Raw genomic sequence first — 20,089 nt, forward strand, 5'->3', positions numbered from 1 at the left:
TTTTTAACTTTTTATTGAACACAAGTATTCTGACAGAATGCAAAGTCAAAATTCTCAGTTAGTACTCAGTATTTACACCAGTGAGAATGGAAAGAAAGGTGGTGTCAGTGTTTCACTTGGTAAAAAGTTTTATAACAAGAGAGAAGGCCCCCAAAGTAGGGAATGCTGGGTAGGGATGTTAATGGAGTTCTGAAAACCACTATCCAAACAGCCTAGAGCGAAAACCTGGGATCTGGAAGGCTCCATAGAAAAGTGTGAAAATATAGTTCCACTTTGCAAGCTGCACACTCCACTACACCATGGTCCCTTCTGGATTTGTGTGGCCTGGGGTGTTGAGTGATTGCTTCACTGGTAGAATTTGATCACTGATGAGCGTTTATGCAAATACATATGCATATACATACTCAAGTATAAATACACATGGAAAAATGGATAAAGTTGGTCCCTCCTTCAAAGGATAAAGAAAAAGTAAGACTAAATTGTTCCATTAAAAAAAAAAGATGGATATTGTGGAAGTAAAGTAACTCCCTCTGACTTTAGAAGTATTAAAAAGGAACAGAAAAAAATAGCAAAAAATAAGAAACTTTGAGAGGTGAGACATACCTATGTGTAATGGGAGAAGCGGATCATGACTGATGTCATTAATGGGGTGGATGGTAAGCAGATCCAGAGCCCCCCGGTACCTTAGTTCTTCTGTATCAGAGGTGATCCTGCAGGCCAGCTGAGGGCTAACTATGCCTCCACCTGTTCCTAGTCATCAGAATGTGACTTCCACTCACTCACTTTAATTAGTAATCACCCTTTGAGGTATAGAATGATGTTGGCCAAGTGGGCTAAAGCCATCAGAATCATATGACAAGGGAATTGGTTTCCCTGGACAGCTCCAGCGGGCCAACATATTTCTCTGTCATCTCAGGGCAGTTCTGGATCTTTGTTTCTTGACTCCCAAGTCCCACTCTCCCAATCTGCTGGACATCTTGTGCCTCTTTTACTACTACTACTATTATTATTTTCTGAAGGCCAATGCATTTAAAACATACACTTATCCAGCCCTAGTGATAGGAATAGGCCAGGGTTGGGTATATAGGGGCCTCCACTTCCATCCCCAGGAGCTGAAAAAAATGCAAAAATCAACTAGAAAATCCCACAACCCAACTGAAAAAAATTATAAAGAGCACCCCACATTTAGCAATTGACAAGACCATTGTTTTTCACAGTTTGAAATCATAATCTAGCATTGCCACGGTTTAGACTACAGAATTGGGAGTACACTGGAGAGTGTGGCTTTCATGGAACGGGCTCAGATGACAGTCTCACCACCCTAACCTCTTCCCTTATCATACCTTAGGAAAGGAATGCATGCCGGAGTATTGGTTTTTGTTTACTTATAATCACCATCATCATTATTATTTAATTTTCTTTGTTTAAAGGCTTCTGTTCCTTTTAAGAGTTATTTTATTTCCTGAATAATTTTCTCAACTATCTTCTACACCTTCCACAACCAAACTATGTTGAAGTTTTATTTCAATACTATGACAAAAACACGTTTCACACTAAAATATTCACGCATCCACAGTGCACAAGCTTGCAGTTCTAAAGTAGAATGAGAAAAAAAAAAAAAGAAAAATTTCTATACAAAGGGCTGGTCTTACCCTTCTCCCCTCCCACCCCCTTTTAAAGTTTCTGTATGTCCCCCCACCCCCACTCAGTTGCTAATCCAGGAGAGTTGTATTATGAATCAGGACAGCAGATCTCACAGGTGCTGTCCAAGTGAACAGAAGGCCGATGTTGCTTTACTTCGACAGATTTCCAAAAAAAGACACCAATTCCCTGAAGCACACACGCTCTTCCGCTCAAATCTAGATTTATGGGCTAAAAAGTAATTGTTTGCATATACCTTTTCATTTGGCTTTCTAAAAAAAAAAAGGGGGGGGATGGTTGGGGTTAAAATGTGTTTGCCAAGACCAGCCCCAACTGTACAATCTCCGTCTTACTTAGCAAAACCTAGGGAGAGTCATCCAAGGAAAGTGCCAGAATGCCTGGAAAAGCAAAGTCTGCCTCTTGGATGTGGCTAGTGGGTAATCAGCAAGCAGCTTGGCCCCCCCCCCCCCAAAACCAAAAGCAAAGAGCCAGAGAAAATCTGGTTTTTACCCAGGTTAGTCAAAGGTAGAGGAAGAAAATAAAATAAGTGGGGAACAGCTACTCTCTACATTCAGATTTTGAAAAGTCTCCCTGTGTCAAGCAAGTGTGCGAAGAACTTACTACCTCTAGACTGTATCCAATATGTTTGTTTTTTTTTTAAAAAAAGGTAGCTATTTTACGTGGACATTAAAACGCAAACCAAAGTTAAACATTTCTTGATTTGTAAACACTGGAAAATAAAGTTGGCAAAAAAAAAAAAAGAAAAAAGAAAAAAAAAGAAAGAAAAGAAAACAAGTCTGAATACTGCAAATTGAAATCTACCCCCAGAAGCTGCAATTTGGCATTCTTCCTACAAAACGAGTCTACGTGGGAACTGAATTCAGCTAGAAAGGGTGACACACTTTGCATACTGAACAAATACAAAGTGAACAGAAATTATAACTTATTTATGAGGCTTTACATAGTTCAAACTCGACTGAAAAGTATAAAAATAAATTGTGGACTTTGTTCATTCGGTTAGTCATCGTGCCTGAAGAAAGTACTTCTCTGAAGCTGCTCGGGCGCTAAATCCGAGAAAGCAAAGTATTGTCTTCCTAAACCTAGATTTGTTCTGAGCTTCCTAGATTCTTAACTCGGTGGGGTTTTTGTTGTCTGTTTGACTGTTTCTGTTAATGATTTCAGGGAACGGAGCGTCCTAGTTTGGCTGTGGGCTCAACCTTTTTTTTTCTTTTAAATTTCCTTACAAGTGAGTGCACAACAAAAGGATCCTTTTAACAAACCTACAAAAAGGAGATCCCAATTTGTTTACTTATTTGTCTGATTTTTTGATTTTTGTTTTTAAAGGCAAAAGACACTAGAGGAATGAGATGTGTGTGTAAGTGTATGTGTGAGTGTGTGTGTGAGTGTGTGTGTGTGCGTGTATGTGTGCACGTGTGATGCTAGAAATGTTCCGGGGAAGTGGTTCTGTCACTTTTTTAATTTGATGTTTGCTTTTTAATTTCCCATCACTGATCACGCTTTGCTCTCACTTCCATTTGTTTGTGTGGCTTCGTTGGGGACCGTCTTGACTTCTGCTGGAGCTGGCTGGGTTTCTGTCTCCTGGGGTGCAGACTTTCCTTCTACGGGGGCTTTCCTGCAGAAAGTTAAAATAGAACTGGTCAGTGGATGTTTAGGCAGCCCTTGACCCCATTAGCAGGCAGCCAGGCCTTCCTTGGAAGTTCCAGTGTGAGGACTGGCCCCTATCCTGCTGAGGCCCTAAGCTTAACGCCAAGGGTTCTTTCTTCAGAAGGGATAGGTGAAAAGGGGGGCAAATGCAGTCCATTTCTTAGACTGTTTATCTGGTCCTAAACAGCTGCCAACCCCAAGACCTAGGGCTGGTGATGGTGCAATAATTCCTAGCCCCAAACCCCCATGTAGGAAGGAAGGGCTGGGTATTCAAAATGAACTGACCTGATGACACTATGTTTGCCAGGAATTCTAGCACAGTTAATAATGCTATGATGACCTTCCCACCCTTGAGAAAATACCCTTGTATCTCTGGGTAAGGACCTTGTTTGAGGGCTTTCCTGGGCCACTTGGCACCTGTGGTGCTGCTGTGTGTTCCTGGGAGGGCCCCATCCACAGGCCCCAAGTTGACCTGGTGTGGCATGAGTGCACAGGGCTGTTTGGTTCCTGTTCACTAAGATGTTGAGTTCATATGAACTGGGTTGCAGGGCTCACAACTGCACCCTGCACTCACAACACTTAGCTGCTCACCAAGGGACCTCTCCAAGGGCTAAGGTGGGGGGAATGAAAGTTCCCATGCTCCCCATCTCCAAGGCAAAGGAGATACATGAGGCAGGAAGTTTGTAGACCTCAGGAGATCTCATAGGCACAAGGAGCAGGGGGGAGAGCAGGATTGTATTACAGTCTAAGCTTGACCAACTATCCAGCACTTAAGCTGCATGTGGGGAAAACAGCTCTCCCTGGTGCACAATAGCCCAGCTCTTGGCAGCCTCAATCTGGCTCAGGAAGAGCTCGGCCTGACAGTGATGAGATTAGGCTCTTGGGGAAAAATGGAGATATCTGAATCTTTCTTGGCCTTTTCCCTTTTATAAGTGTAGCTTCTTGTTGGCTACCCAGGAGATGATAATCTCTCCTTGCCTGCTAGGGCCCTGGCTGACCTGTCAGAGCACCTTGTTCTGCTTCCCCAGAGGGTAGAAAAGAATTTGGAACCTTCTTGCCAGGGTATCTCTTACCCATTCAGGAAAAAAGATAAGCTACTTCCAAAAATTTAAAGATGAAGCATAATTAATGTGCCCTAATTAGAGATCAAGTGGTTGCTCTCTGGGGCCTCTCGTTCTCTTTTCTCCAGACCTTTTGCCTCAATCAGTCCTCTATGAGCTAGCTAACTATTTCCTTCTCCCCTCCTCCCCGAATGAACTGAGAAAACACCAAGGTTAGTGGGAAGGCACATCTAACAAGGAGGACACAGTACAGCACCAACGCACAACACCACAGGTTATAATCGACAGCAGATTAAGAGAGGCCATACTCGGTCTTTGTTGGTGCAGGCGACACAGAGCTGTCTGCAGGGGAAGGAGCGAGCTCAGGAGCTTGCCCACTGGCTGCAGGGGCGGGAGCAGCAGAGCCCAGGGCTGCAAAGACATCCTTTGCAAGGTCAATCTCTGGGGTCTTGAAGGTCCCTTCGTCCATTTTAAAGTCCTCGCCCTGGGCGGGTTTTGCAGTGTTGATGGAGGCAGCGTCACTCTTCGGGCTAGGGAGGGTTGTGGCTGCCTCAGTTGGGCTCTTCACCGTGCTGGGCGCAGCAGGCTCCGGGTCTGGGCCTTTGGTGGCCGCCGGCTCCTGTTTGGCCTCCGGGGGCTCTGAGACAGCAGCCAGGGGACTAGTGGAATTGGGAGGGGTTGGAGCTGGGACTGCCTTATTCCCAGGAGGAGCCTTGGAGGCCTCTACCACATTGGTGGGGGCGCTGGGGCTGAGGACAGCCCCCTGGGTGGCCAGAACACTAGAAGACAAATTATTAGCTGCAGGAGCTGAGGTCGGGGTGTCACTCAGATCAACAAGGGGGGCAACTTTGGGGGCTGCTGCTGCTGGTGGGGAGGAGGCAGACACTCCTGGGCCCTTAGAGGGAGTGGCCTGGCCAGCTGGCACTGAATTGGAATCCGGAATGGCAGTGGCTGGAGGGGCAATGCTAGAAGTCAGGGTTGTGGTCTCACTGGTGGGGCTGTTCTGAGCAGTGGCAAAAGTTTCGGTGATAGTGTCAGAGTTAGTGGTGATGGTGGTGACAGAAGGCAGCATGTCCTCGACAGTGGCTGTGGTATCAGCTGGTAGCCTGTGGGGAGGACAGGAAGTAGAAGAGAACAGACAATGAAGCCGAGACGTGACAAAGAGCAGGCAGAGCAGAGCCAAAGCCAGGAGAGAGGGACAAGAGTGGTAGGGCATGCGGTTATACAAACGCACACACGGAAACAAGGAGAAAGGAAGCACACCCCCCGTGGGGTGGGAGAAAAACAAGAAAGAGACGACAGGTGGCAGGTGCCAACGGGCCCTATGTTCCCCTTCCTAGGAGTACAAGCCATCTCTTTTTCCCTCTTCTTTTCATCTAATCCTGCCAGGCTCCTACTCAAGTAGGCTAGGCCACCTCGTGCTACTTTCTACATCTGGAATTGGCTCATGAGGTGGATGGATTTTCTTTGATACTCATAACCCTAAGAATACTCCTCAAGCTACTAGACAAGGCAGGGGAAGCCCTGACAGCAAGGTTTACCACAGTGAGTATGGATCTGGTTGGGAATAGGGGAGGGGAAGACAGGGAGAAGGGAGCACAGCAGCACATCAGATACCTCTATTTATTGATTGCAAATAAAAAATCAGACGCAGTCAGATATTGGCATCCAAGTAAACCAGGAAAACCCCTAAATGGCCCATGGCACCGACAGTATTCCAACCCTTAAAACCAAATTCCACTTAGCCTCATGGTATCCCAAATATCCACCAAGTGGCCACATGTATTAGCATCTTGAGCGTTCATTCCTCTAGGATGGGATGGGGCCTCCAACTATCTTAGTCCAGAAAAGCAGGTAGAATTTCCTTCAAGATTCTGATCAAGCCTTACCTTTGACAGAAATGCCTTCCCATACCAAATTACCCTGTATTAATTTTCACATATACTTGTTCATTTGCTTGTTGTCTCCACCAATAGAATGTAAGTTCCTTGAAGGTAGGGATTATCTCATTTTTGATTGTATCTCCAGGGCCTGGGACAATGCACCCAACCCAGCAGGTGCTCAATGAATGTTTGATGGATTGGTGCAACAATGGAGGGGTGCCTCTGGTTCTTCATTGGGCAGCTGCTGGCAAACCAGCTCTCCCTCCCCATCCAGAGCATCCTGCTGCTAATCTTCTGAGTTAACCTTCTCACATTTTCTGAGAGGTCACTCTCCCTAGGTTGCTAAGGAGAATCAGGGGGTCACATTTAAGTCTGGTTAGGTGGTTTCTCAACCCAATTGCTCTTGAAATTAAAAGGATTTAATTTCCAACCTAGTGAGAATTGCTGTTTCTAGTGTGCTGAGGAGTTATTGTTGGGGATGGGTGAAGAGCAGGCAATCAGGAAGATTTGTGACCCTGTGTTAGAATCCTAGACCCCACCCATGTTCCCCAGCCCAGGTCCCCAGCCCACATACTCTGGTTCTGTCAGTGGTGTGGTCTCATTTGGCTCTGTGTGCTTCCCTCCATCATGGTTTGGGGTCCGCTCCTCTTCTGTCCGTACCTCTACTATAGGCTCTTTGGACTCATCCTTCCTGTAGAAAGAGATTGCCTGCTAGATTCCAAGGCACCCAGCACTAAGGCATGGGTGAGAAGATTTTGATCCAGATACTAGTTAAAGCTAGAGGGAACTGAGTTTCTCTCCTAGCTAGGTGAATTACATAAAGACATTCTGAAAATGGGCTAGTGGGATTCCAATTTCTCTCTTTCTTTGCCCCCAGTCTAGTCCAATGAACCTTTCTAACTTTCTGGGTGGAGGGGAAGTATGGAGTTTCTGCTACTTGAAAAGAGATTCAGTCTCTGCAGACCTTAGAGACATGTGCTAAATAGCCATGACAGGCAAAAGCTATGCACTCCTTCCTCTACAATCTTTTGTCCTTATGCCTCTTCCTCAGAGTAGGGTAGACTTGCCATGTATGTATGTATGACCTTAGGCATCACTTAACTTCTCTGGGGCTCACTTACCTCATCTGATAAATGAGGAAGGTTATTTCCATTTTAATATTCCAAGATGGGTCTGGAACAGGCCTTATTCACTCCACTTTCCACAGAGGAAAAGCTGAGGCCAGGAGAAGGTGCACAATCTGTTCTCAGTTGAAGGAAAGCCCTTGCTAAGCCAGAGCCCTGTGCCAGGGCAGGTGTGGGTACTCACGAGAATGCAGCTTTGCCTTCCTCCATGTCCTTTCCTTTGGCTCCAGGGCCAGCTTTTCCACACAGGTTGACAGCAATGCACATGAGCAAGCCACACTTGTTCAGGAAGTAGCAGGTGATGTCCACAGCCACCAAGAGGAGGACAAATATAACAATGAGGATACCCACAATGGCACCGGTGCCCAGGCTGGTGGTGGGACTGCCATTGGCTTGAGATACCAATCAAGAGGTGGAAAAAGAAAAAAAATAATGACTGATGGTTAATGGATGGTGAAAGCCAGATGGCCCCCAACCCTGAAAAACAGTCCTGGTAGGGTCCGTGTGATAAATATGGGATGACAACCTCCAGTGGTACCTTTACCCTCTACTAGGTGTTAGTTAGACATTATGACCTCCTCTTATCAGGTGGGAGGGAGGTCAGAATGGCACGACCTTATTTCACAAGGACAAAGCTCAGATTCAGTGGGGCCCAGATGTTTGGGAGTAGAGCTGGGATCAAAATTCATATCTCCTCATTTGTTCTGTTTTCACCAACCAATCTTACTCAACTTATCCCACTGTTATCTTTGGTTAAAATCAGAGGGACTGTTCTATCTATAAACCTTCAGAGAGAGCCCTTTCTTACTCTACCACAACTCAGTAGCCTAAGGCTGGACTGTGTACCTGTGGGCATAACATTGAGCCTGTTGGCTTAATCCCCGAGGCATCTCCTTGTTCACCCTGTGGGTATATGGAGTGTAGAAGGTGGAGTCTGGGGAGGGCCACAGGAGGCGTTTCTTTAAGACTTCTTCCCATGGATGCCATTCAATACCTTGAGTATAACTAGGTCTCACAATAATGTGTCCTTTCTTCTCCTGTTTAGGAAAAGCTCATAGGATACAGTAGCAGTAGCTTCTCCAAACCCTAGGTTTCCAAGGTCTCAGGCTCTGAGGGTTTGAGGGACAGGGGGAGAGGCAGTGAGGGTTCTGTGAATACTCACCATTTGTGAACTCAGGCTTGGCTTGGCTCAGATTCCAGTGAAAGTGAACATGCTCACACACAGATGGAAGCATATGCCCCCATCAGACAAAATACACATGCCTCGGTGGATGAACCCTCACTCAAGCACCTCATTCATTCTCAGGCACTCCTAGATTTGGCTAGGCTTACCTCCAAAGAGTCTGCTTCCCAAAGGCTTTTCATACTACGTTGCATTCATCTCCCTCCTTTGCAATCCCTTAAAAGTACAGATCAAATCCCATCTCCTACAATCTGCCTTTTATCACCCCAGTTGTTACCTCTTTAAATTACTTTGTATCATTCTTCTATTTTATTTCTGACTAGACCCATTAACTTCATCAGTGTAGGGAGCACCTAGGGAGCCTTTTCTCTTTCCAACTAGACTAATACTTGCTCTGCAATGTACAGTATTAGGGAGGTGACTGAGGCCCTTGAAGGTGGAGGGACTTGCCCAGGGAGTGTCACATAGTGTCAGAGGCAGGAATATATCATTTGAGATATATATATATGTATGTATGTTTGCTTATTTTTGTACATGCTATAGAAAACAAAACTCCAGGAGAAAGAAAACCTTCAGAATTAGGACTTCTGTTTTTGCTTTTGTGTCCCCAATACCTAGCTGGTGTTTCTCTGCATATATTAAGTGCTTAATGAATGCCTGGTGTATTGAATTCCAAACTCTTTGGTCTCTTAGGTGTCAACAGAGAAATCCCCATCAGTTACCTCTGTGGTCATCTCTCTCCTGACTTCCTCACCTCAATCATTTTGACAATGTCAGTATTTCAGGTACCTGGGAAAGCCTGGCTATCACGCCCAATTTCAACCTAACCCTATTTGGGGAATGGATGCAGACCTTATAAATTGACTGAATAAATGTTGATGGTAGAAGAGGATGACAGAATTCAGAGAAGTAGAAAATACTTTCTAAGAAGGGAAAAAATTTCTGGAAAGATTGTGGTTACAAACTTTCCTTCCTTGTCCCCACTAATCCATAGCTTCAAAGAATATAAGAACTGGAAATTTACTCAGAGTACATCCATTCAAACTGGTATCTGAAGGAATCCATTCCCTCTATAACTCTGTGTGAAGATTTTGAATGATGGGGAACCCATTATCTCCTAAATCGGCCCATTTTCTTTTTGGATAACTCTAATTGTAATTCCTGAAATGAAACTGAAATCTGCCTCTCTCCCTGCCACCCATGATTTCTTTCTTCCCACAGGGCCTACATTTTTAAAATCCTCTTTCATTTGACATCCCTTCACATATCTGAAGATACCTGCCCAGGTCAAGCCTACTCCTTGAAGGTGAGAGTGAGGCCAGGCACAGGTCAGGAGTTGCCTAACAGGTGCAAATATTGCCATGGCCCCTGCCTCAATCAACATCCCCAGCCCATTATACCTCCTCAGACCTGTGCCAACATGCCCAGCAGTGTTCCAGCCATCCATCACATAGGATAATGAAATGAACCCATAGCCCATGGTACTTGGCACCAGAGGTGGGGCCATGTATCTTCCCCTTTTAATGTAGTCAGAGTTCCTGTGGGGACTATTCAGTTCACAGCAGACTCCTCCACTCTGCCTCTGCAAGTGGTTTATCTGTGGACAGTCACATTACTTTCTCTCAGCCCCCAAATTTAACTTGTATATGAGCAACAATCCCATTTCCCTAGAAATATCTCTCAGGTTTACTGGTGAGACTCTTTGGTCAAGGGGACCTCCCGATACAACTTGCCTCTTAACCTCACAGCTGTAGGCAAATATGTGTGGTCTTTGGAAATACATCTGGGATCACTGGACTTTCTGCTGGGCACAATAGTGAAGCCTGCCTTTCCCTTTACTTCCAGATGTTTTTTTCTCTTCCCTTGAATTTTCCCTATCTACCCTAGTTCTTAAGATACGCCCCCACAACATACATCCCCACCCTTTCCCCTTCCATGCCAGAGAAAGACTGATTAAAGACCCTTTCAGGGTCTTTGTGGATTCAGTTATGATCATCCCATGCACTGGACCCCCAGGGTCAGGAGTGCAGCTGTTCACACTTCTTATGACTCTTGATATAGATGAGGGCATTCCTGGCTTTTTACTCTCTTTAACACTTACTGCTGAAGATACTTTTTTGGCAGTGTTAAGAATATTTGCAGTTGTTTCTTCTATGTCCTTTTTTTCTCATTTATTCTCAACTGCATTCGTGGTCTGAATAAGAGAATGAAGGAGCTCATTGGCACTTAGGTAGGCCCTGGGATGGTCCTCTGTATGTGCTAATGCCCCTGAGCTTGGGCCATTTTTTCATTAGCAGGGGGCACTTAGGGCATGGAGTTCTAAGTGACTGGCTGCTGTTACTGCCAACCACCCAGTGCCAACATTAGTCCCAGATGCCAAACACCAATACAAACATCATTTTAGAGGAAGGTAAATATAAGCTACTTTGGCAGGTGAGGGGTTGGTGTCTTTTATTTTCCTTTTTCTCCCCCCATACAGTTGTTGGGGAGGTAAGGAGAAGATGTCTATCTTCTGCATTTGCTTGAACCAACCACCAGTTTTAAAACTCAGAAATGAACACCATTTTAACTGGGTAGTGTAGCTTTGAAAAGAGATTATTTGAAAAGTTATATTCTGAAATACTAAATGCCATTCACATCCCATGTGTAATGGCCCCCCGAGGTCAGTCTCTGATAGGATGGCTACTTGGAAGGGAATTTCCCTGTTGATATTGAAAAAGAGACCAGACTTGTAATCTCACTAATTATAAGGCACTCCTGGATGAGATAATTCTACCGATGCAGGTCAGCAGCTTCTCTGTAGCTTATGATCCAGAGCAGTAATATTAAACTGAAATAGAAACAGGAGTCACTAAACCCTGCTTAAGGATCCCTAAAAGCTGCATATTGACTTAGATTTGAACTTTAATGCTATGTTTTACCGTATGTTTATATATTTTGTTAGATATTTTCCAATTACATATTAATCTGGTCAGGCCAAACTAGAGAGTGTTGCTGGTCCATGTTAGACAACTCTGGCCCAGAGCACTGAGAGCTCAAGACTTGTCCAGGGCCACACAGGCAGTATGCGTAAGGGACAGGACTTGAACCTGGGAATTCCTGGCTTTGAGGCCAACTCTCTATTCACTACACTATACTGCCTTTCAATATTAAAGAAAAAAAGCTACACAATTTTGGGTAACTCTTGTTAACAGACCCCTCATATCATTCCTCTTCTTTGAGTTCAGTAGGCGGTTCCAATTTTTTTCTCTTCCCTAACTAGTGTCCTCATACAAGGAACTTCAACATACATAAACTCTCCTGCAGACACCCTAGCCACTCAGTTCTTCAACTTACTTCCCATGAGCTCCTCCTCCAACCTACCTCAGTCACACACAAAGATGGTCATACCTTTGCTCTTGTTATCACCTACAAATCTACCATCTCCATATTCAAGAATTCTGAAATCCCTTTATTCAACCATAATCTATTGGCTTTTCACCTTTCGTTCTGCTTTCCATTACAAAACCCTACTCTTAATCTATACTGTGACCTCCATCCCTTGAACCTTCAATTCTCTCCCAAGCTATCTCCCCTACATCTTCTTTTCTCTATTCTGACCCCTTGGTGAACCAATTCAATTCTATACTGTCCTGTTGTCTTAGATCCCCAGCCCACTTATCATACCACGGATTATGTCCTGCCAAGCTTCAGCCTTGGATCATTCCCACCATTCACTGCCTTTCTTCCTACACATGTGCTGCTGAATAAAGATGGTGAAAATCACAAAACCATTCTGACTGCGTCTACTACAAAGTTATGGCATACAACCTAAAATGGGCCCTCACTGGTGCTAGGCAACACTGCTATGTTAACTCACTATCCCACTCTCCACAGTCGCTCTTCATCCTTTTCATCCCTCGTCACATCTCCTGTGGATTCCTCTCCCCTGGCCTGCTCAGCTGATAATCTTGCCTTATATTTTACCAAAACAAATTTTGAAGTCATTTGCTATGAGCTCCCTCTTCTCCCCTCTTTCTCATCTCCTATTACTTGGATACCTTCGGTCACTATCTCCTCCTTCACCCCTGACTCACATAATGAGGTGGTCTTACTCCTTATCAAGGCTAATCCCTCTTTTGTTCAAGTGCTCCCTTCTCATCTCCTCCAAGATACTGCCCCTCCCCTCACTCCTGTCATCCCCATTGTTATACTTACTTTAAACCTTTCACTGTCTACTGATTCATTCCCTACTGCCCACAAATATGACTCTGTCTTCCCTATTCAAAAAAAAACCCCACCTCAATTGTTCTTTTAATTCCTATTAATTACCATCCTATTTCCCTTCTACCCTTTGTAGCCAAAATCCCCCAAAAGGCCACCTATAATAATGGGTGTCTCCACTTTCTCCTCTCCTCTTATTAACCCCCTACAATCTAACTTCCAAACTTAACATTCAACTGCAACAGCTCTTACCAATGACCTTTTAGCTGCCAGTTCCAATGGTCTTTTCTTAGTCCTTATTCTCCTTGACCTCTCCACAGCCTTTGACACTGTCGATTACTCTCTCCTCTTTGATACTCTCGTTCAGGACACCAGTCCGTTCTCGCCTGGTTTTCTTCCTACCTATCTGATGGCTCCTTCTCTGTCTCCTTTACTGTCCAGGTTGTGTCCTCTAATCATAGGTCTCCCACAAGACTCTGTCCTGAGTCCTCTTCTCTTCTCTTTTCTCTCTATAATATTTCATTTGGTGATCTCATCAGCATTCATGAATTTAATTACTTTCTCTATGCTGACAACTCTCAAATCTAGTTTTCCTTCCCCAAGCTATATGCCTTCCTCCAGTCTTGCATCTGCAAATGCCTTTCAGACATCTCAAACTAGATGTCCATATACATCTTTAACTCAATATGTCCAAAGCAGAACTCACTGTTTTCCCTCCTATACTCTCCCCAACTCCTTCCTTTCCTGTTCTGTATGGAGCAACACCATCTTCCCATTCCCTCAGGCTGTCAACCTAGGAATTATCCTGGGCTCCTCACCATCTCTTACTCTTTCATATTCAATCTGTTGCCAAGGCCTGTTGATTTCACCTTTGCAATCTCTCTCAAATATGCCCCCTTCTCTTTTCTGACACTGCCCCCACTCACTCAGGCACAGGCCCTCATCACCTCATACCATGACTATTGCAATAGCCTGCTGGTGGGTCTATCTACTTCATACCTCTCCTCTGTCAATCGTGACTCTATGTAGTCAATCAAGTGATTTTTTTCCTAAAGCACAAATCCAATCATGTTACCTCCTACTCAATAAATTCCAGTAGGTTCTGCCTGGTGTCCAAAGCCCTTTTAAAACCTAGCCCCCTTCTACATTTCCAGTCTTCCTATACCTTAATCCCTGCCACATACTCTTTCATCCATTGATACAGGTCTCCTATCTCTCAGCTTTGGGCAATTTCTCTGACTATTCCTCTATGCTAGGGACGCTCTCCCCCACTCAAATTTGCCCACTGACTTCCCTGGCTTCCTTTAAGTTCCAACTAAAACCCTACATTCTCCAGGAAGCCTACCTCTGACCCTTTCAATTCTAGTGCCTTCCCTCTTAATTCCTATTTATCTCGTATAGACCTTGCTTTGCATGTATTTGTTTACAGTGTTTTTCCCATTAGACTGTAAGCTTCTTGAAGGCAGGGACTGTCTTTCACCTCTTTTTGTATCTGCAGTACTTAGCTCAGTGCCTGGCACATAGGGCTTAATAAATTTTTATCAATTGACTGACTTGTTCCAAAAGTCCTGTCTCTGACAATTGTTTTCCAAGTCCCAAAGGGTTTCCAATGCTGCCTCCTGATCTTCCCTGATTTCTGGGCTTGAGACTGCAGCCCAAGGCGAGGGTTGGGGGCCTCTTCTGTCCCCAAGAGTACACTATGATGAAGAGTAATTGTTTCTGCTGTGTGAAGCTCAACCCTCAGATATGTGCTCCTCTTAATAAGAACCGTTCTTTTTTTCTGAAGTGAGGCCCACAGAGATAGAACTGGCCACAGATGGATTAGGGGCACAGACTGTGAAAACAGAAGATGCCACTTGAATTGAATGCACTAAGTCTGGCCTTTTAAAGGAGGTGCTAAGCTCCTCTGGCCGGGGGGGGGGGGGGGGGGGGGGGGGGGGGGGGGGGGGGGAGAGCACCTGTGAAGGTCTGGCAATGAGAAGATCTAGGTATAGAAAGCATCAGGCTGCAGATGAAACACCCAATGTTCAGGATCTTGTGAGGATATTGAGCCTACGAATACCAGGTAGAAGAAAGCTTGGACTATGTAAGATCTTCTAAAAGGTTGAAAATACTATACCCACCTCCCTGTGGTCTCCCCTTCCAAGTATGACTTCATGAACCTTTGTGAGATCTAAGCATTAGGGGAACCTAAAGAATATTTCCTTTTATGAATTCCCTACTAACTGTTCAGGACATGAAGGTTAGCAACTGGATGGAGGGCTATGAACCATGGTCCCAGCCTCTTCCAACACAGGCAGAATGGCTTCAGCCAAAAGCCTGGAACCTGGGAGTTCCTGTTTTGGCTCCATCATAGATTCCTTCTGCTAATCTGACTACTTTCCTTTGGGACTTTGAATGGAAATTATACTGACTGACCTGCAGGGCTAGAATGGAAGAGTCAGTAACAGTGAAGAAGAAGGCTTGGTTTGCCATCTTAGATTTCCCTGTAAGAAATATTATTCTGTTAGACTTCCATCATGGTGGGAAAATGGTCTAAGAAGTTTTGAAATTTGGTCTTCTGGATTGCCAGGAATTTTTGCTCTGACACCTTCCCAATGTTGCAAAGGCATTTAAAAAAAATTCTTTCCCATCGCAAACTGGAGGAGGCCCAGGAAACCACTGGTTCATACTAACCATCAATGAGAGTGTTTTATTGGCTGTCCCTTTGGCCAGAGCTTCACCTAGGTTACAAAACAGGTTTAATTTAAACAATAATCTTTGTATTAGCCCGTGATCTAGGAAATCAGTTATACATGAAGAGGACCAGGGAACTAATGAAACTCTCCAGAAGACACAGTTCCAAAATAAACTCAAAACACACTGGGCGGTTCACATGAATTATTATTTCTTTTTAATAATGCAAAGGTGTAAACTTTATAAAGGCCTCGCTGATTATCTACACATCAACATTAGCATTTCTTGTTAGTAGAAAAACGTGATCCAAACCTACTGTATAAATATTCCAAGAGTGAGCATGGGGGGCTTGGGGTTTGCTCAATGTATTCAGCCCTCTACAGAAAGCAAAGGCAGGGGCTGCATAGCCAGAAGGAAAGCACCCATTTCTACAGGGTTCCCTGGGAGACAGTGGTCCTGAGGACTCCTTGCAGGATGGGTGGCAGGTGTGCAAGTGTGGGGAAGCTAGAGCCTTCACCAAGGTGGGTATATATGTTGGAGGGATGTGCTGAATGTGCTCTAATGATGACAGCTTCTGGTAGAGGGTTCCAGTGAGATTACATATGCTGGTTTGAATAGGCTTAACCCTGAAGTCATTTCAGACAAGGTTCTGCCTGGCTCCAGGGGAATCCTGAGGAACTGGGGTGGGGGCGATGGAGGCTAAGTTCTCCTCCCAACACTTAATTTACTTAAATGAACCAAAGGATCTCTACTGTCAGAGGTACCTGGAGAAACAGTTACACACATAACTCCCACAGCCAAGCAGTCAACTGATTTTGAAATGAACATCTCCCTCCATGCTCATAATAGAAGAAATGACTCTTTCTTTCCCTTCTGTAAGGTATCTCTGGATTATGTGCAACTATCACCTCACTCCCAAGACTCAGCACATGCATCTATGGAGATGATTTTAGGTTTGTTGTTGGCCTATAACATGATGAAATCCATGTGGATTAAGCAGTTCCTAACTGTCTGAAGGGATAGTGAACATGTGCCTGCACACGTCTGCAAACAGCACCCATGAGTAGGGGTGACCCAGCAGTAATTGGTGTGTGGGCACTTCCATGTGCACATCTGTTTCTGCAAACATGAATTTGTACTGCAAACAGGCAGAGGTGTGCTGGTAAATGTTTAATAAGCAGCTGTCCCAAATTAAGACACACTTTTAAAGTTTAATCTGCATTTTCAACATTTTCTCCATGACTTTGCTAAGTCTGGACAATCAACAAAACAGTAAACCAAGCCCTGTTTTACAGCATTCATTGATTTCTGATGTGTAAATGCTCACACTGATAATTTAATCATCAGGTCTTGTCTTGCTATTTGGTACGAGTTAGCTCCAACACACCCTTGACTTCAGGCTTGGTATCTTTTTACATTTCTTTCTGCAAGTCTGTCTTCCCTCTGAATAATAATCCATGTTCTCACATGGAGATATTTAGAGATGAGCTAAACAAACACATGGGGGTTGGCCACATTGGGGGAATTTTATTAATCAAAAGTGCTGAGAAAACTGAACAAGCCTCCCTTTAAGGGGTTCATTTCTACAGTTTAACACACAAGCATCACTTGCCTTGTCCACTGCCTTCTCCCCAGCCTGTTGGGAGAAAGCACTTCCCAGCAGAAGGGAGGGCCAAGGTGGACTCATTCCCTGGGATACTACTCTGTGAGAGAACATTAGAAATAAAAAACAAAACAAAACAACTCACTGGAGTGGCTGTGCTTAAAGGCAGCTCGAATAGTATGGGTTTGCTCAGGAAAGGCTGGCTGGCTACTAATCTGTGCATATGTGATTATCAAACTTGGGCTGAGGGGGTCTTACAGTCAGGGTTCCTCCCAGTTCCCAATATCACTTGGGGGAGTGGGGTGCCTCACTGTCTAATTAGAACAGCTGTCTCCAGCCTGGGAGATAGAAGCCTGCATTGAAAGCCATGAATCACCAACGGACGATAATCCCCAAAAAGCTGTTGCTCTCTGTTAATCTGCGATGCGCAGTGGGGGAGAGTCACCCAGAACACCAGGCAAGCATTTTACAAAACTTCTGTGAGAATATCACAGCTGGGGCCCTGTCTGCAGCCCTAGTTCTAGACCCCAAGCCTGGGGAGCTTCTCAAAGTGTTTCCTGAGCTCTCTTCCATGTCTGGCCAATCCAATCCAATCTTTGCTGCATGGGCACAGAAATTATTTAATTTAGCTCATCAAGTTAGTAGGACACTCAGGTGAACCCCAGAGGCTTGTTCTCTCATTACTGGCACTTAAAGAAAAGCAAAGCCAACTTGGGATCACATCAGAACAAGAAGGGAAGCTATGGTGCTTCAAAAAAGTCTGTTGCAAGTTTTAGGAAGAACTTAGAAAACTCTCTTTGCAACATTATTTGTTTGTGTGGGGAAAAATACAGAATCAATAACAGATGCAAAAATTTTTATAGACCAGCACAAAGTGGCTTTAAATATTGTACTTTCATATGATTTCTTTTTGAAAGGGTCAATGATGGATTTTTCTTTACATATGCTAACAAGGGGCAGATTCATTCTGAGCAACACAAAACAAACTATTGATGGTAAAATTCCTGGATATAAACCTTTTTCCTCATCGCAAAACCTTCATCTTCCAAACAGAATGCTTGTTTGTATTTGTCGTGGGTGCTGTACTGACATGGTCTTCCAAAGAGGGTATTATCCATTTTCATGCCTTGGTAGGAATTGAGCTCTTAAGCAAATTGGACTCCCCATCTGCCCCCACCCCACCCCAAGTTTCTAACAGAGCAAAAGAAGAGTCACTGCGGAGAGAAGCAATGAGACAAAGGTATACGAGGCTGAGGAACCTCCCAAGGTTGCTGCAGGTGTCAAACAATGATTCCCCAGGGGGATGTGGTTGTTTGAAAACAAATGTTGGTGCATGTGGCAGTGGGGATGTCCAGTGACGTCCAGGGTGACATGTATGACGACAGACACAGGAAGGGAAGAGGGAAGGAGGAAGAGAGAGAGGGCAGAGACAGAAAGAGAAAAAAATAGATAAAAAAGAAAAAAAAATTAGGTCAAATATAGAAAACATAAGAATTAAAGGTTAATATAACTTAGTAAATTAAAATGACAAAGGTTAGAGAAGAGTTCAGTGCAGTTACCACAACAAAAGGCCAGTTCAGAAGCTCAGCAAGGCCGGGAGCAGCACAGCAGGGTTAATTTGAGGGATTAGGAGTCAGCGAGCAAATGAAATTAAAGATGAAACAGAAGGCTCCAAATGTCAAATGTAAGAATGTGATCAGCTGGTACTTTCAAGGGCAGTGTTATGTTTTATGAAGTTAAAGGCCTTTAGATACAGATACTGCAACTACCAGGAGGCTCATAGTCATAGCCTGTACTTATTACTTTCCACCTCCATGTGGCTGATTCAGGTAAGAGACGCATTTTGAGTTTTGCACTGCATGTCATCACGAAATGCAGGTACAAGTGAGGTCCTGTCTGATCTGGAAATCAGCTCTTCCTCCTGCCACCAACAAGTACTCTGGCAGACTCTAGAACACTGAACCTCATTTGAGACTATTCAATTTGATCCAGATGAACCCTAGAATTCCCACAAATGTTTCAATTGTCATTCTCATACTCCAAAGCAATAGGGCAGCCAGAAAACTCAGATCCAAGAGCTAAACTTCATTAAGGGTCCTTCCTAACACTGGAGAGGGAGATTATCAGAAGATGACTTAGTTGAGATGCAGATCCTCATGACATCATCCAAAGCCTAAGAGGGTTGAGCTCAGCACAGTAAAGTCTTGTCCTTTTTAGAGTCTCCCTCAGGAAACGCACACTGAGGAAAGCTACTGACTTTGTCTTAGATCCTGACTGGGAGATCTTCTCATTTCTCTTGGGCACCCTGGTTTTGATAGAACCCAAAGCTTCTCTATGTCCCCAGAGCTGACACTGGACATCAAAACAGTCTTCCAGGACACCAATTTTACTAGGATCAGGGAAAAGTCTAACACCACCCCCCCAACCCCTCTGGCAGTGTCCCTCACACAGAAATATGCCTTTTTGTTGTCAATTTTGGCTTTGGATGTCTCCACAGAGTTTCACCATTCTGACTACCCAAATGCCTAGCAAAAGTCCAGGCAGAACATAGCTTCAGCATGGCTAAAACTTCTAGACACTCATCCCAGCCTACTGATTTCAAGGAAAGATCAACAAAGGAATCACAGAGAGAGAAGAGACTAAAGGAAAGACAGGATCAGACTCTGCTTACTGTCCCATGTAATTTTTTTTTTTAGAAACTGTAACAAGCAGGCAATAGGGAAGCTATGCTGAAGTGTGCCACAAGTCACTCAGAGCCTGGTTATCTTACCACAGTCTGCAGAATCGTTACCACCCTTTTATGCTTATATGAGCCCTCTTGTCTGGGCAGAGGTAAAGGCAGTACATACAATGTAGGACCACACACATTCTCCTGACACACACATTCATGCCACAAGCCATCTGTAGAAAACACTTGCCCAGCTGTTGAATCTGCCTGACCAGAGCTCCATTTACCCATGTGGAGCCTCTTACCTCAGGCTACCCATATTTCAACTAGTCCACCTCTCTCCAAGAGGGGGAGTCAAAAGAACCAGGCCACCTGCCTCAGT

General features: G+C 44.5%; 1 protein-coding gene across 5 annotated transcripts in view; it reads right to left on the reverse strand.

Moving 5' to 3' along the window:
• Nucleotides 1-1,506: 1,506 nt before the first annotated feature.
• Nucleotides 1,507-20,089, reverse strand: part of NCAM1 (neural cell adhesion molecule 1) — a 445,571-nt gene continuing 426,988 nt past the window's right edge. For 2 of the 5 annotated variants that reach the window (XM_072611083.1, XM_072611082.1), the window contains exons 16-19: nt 7,559-7,766; nt 6,825-6,941; nt 4,676-5,473; nt 1,507-3,274 (exon numbers count right to left, since the gene is read on the reverse strand). In XM_072611083.1, the coding sequence (XP_072467184.1) occupies nt 3,154-3,274; nt 4,676-5,473; nt 6,825-6,941; nt 7,559-7,766 (1,244 nt within the window). In that variant the 3' untranslated portion in view covers nt 1,507-3,153. Of the gene's footprint in view, nt 3,275-4,675; nt 5,474-6,824; nt 6,942-7,558; nt 7,767-17,842; nt 18,311-20,089 lie in introns of those variants that run through there. The other 3 variants (XM_072611085.1, XM_072611084.1, XM_072611087.1) reach the window with 2 other exon arrangements.

The sequence above is a fragment of the Notamacropus eugenii genome, chromosome 5 (assembly GCF_028372415.1).
Source record: "Notamacropus eugenii isolate mMacEug1 chromosome 5, mMacEug1.pri_v2, whole genome shotgun sequence".
Classification (NCBI taxonomy): domain Eukaryota; kingdom Metazoa; phylum Chordata; class Mammalia; order Diprotodontia; family Macropodidae; genus Notamacropus; species Notamacropus eugenii.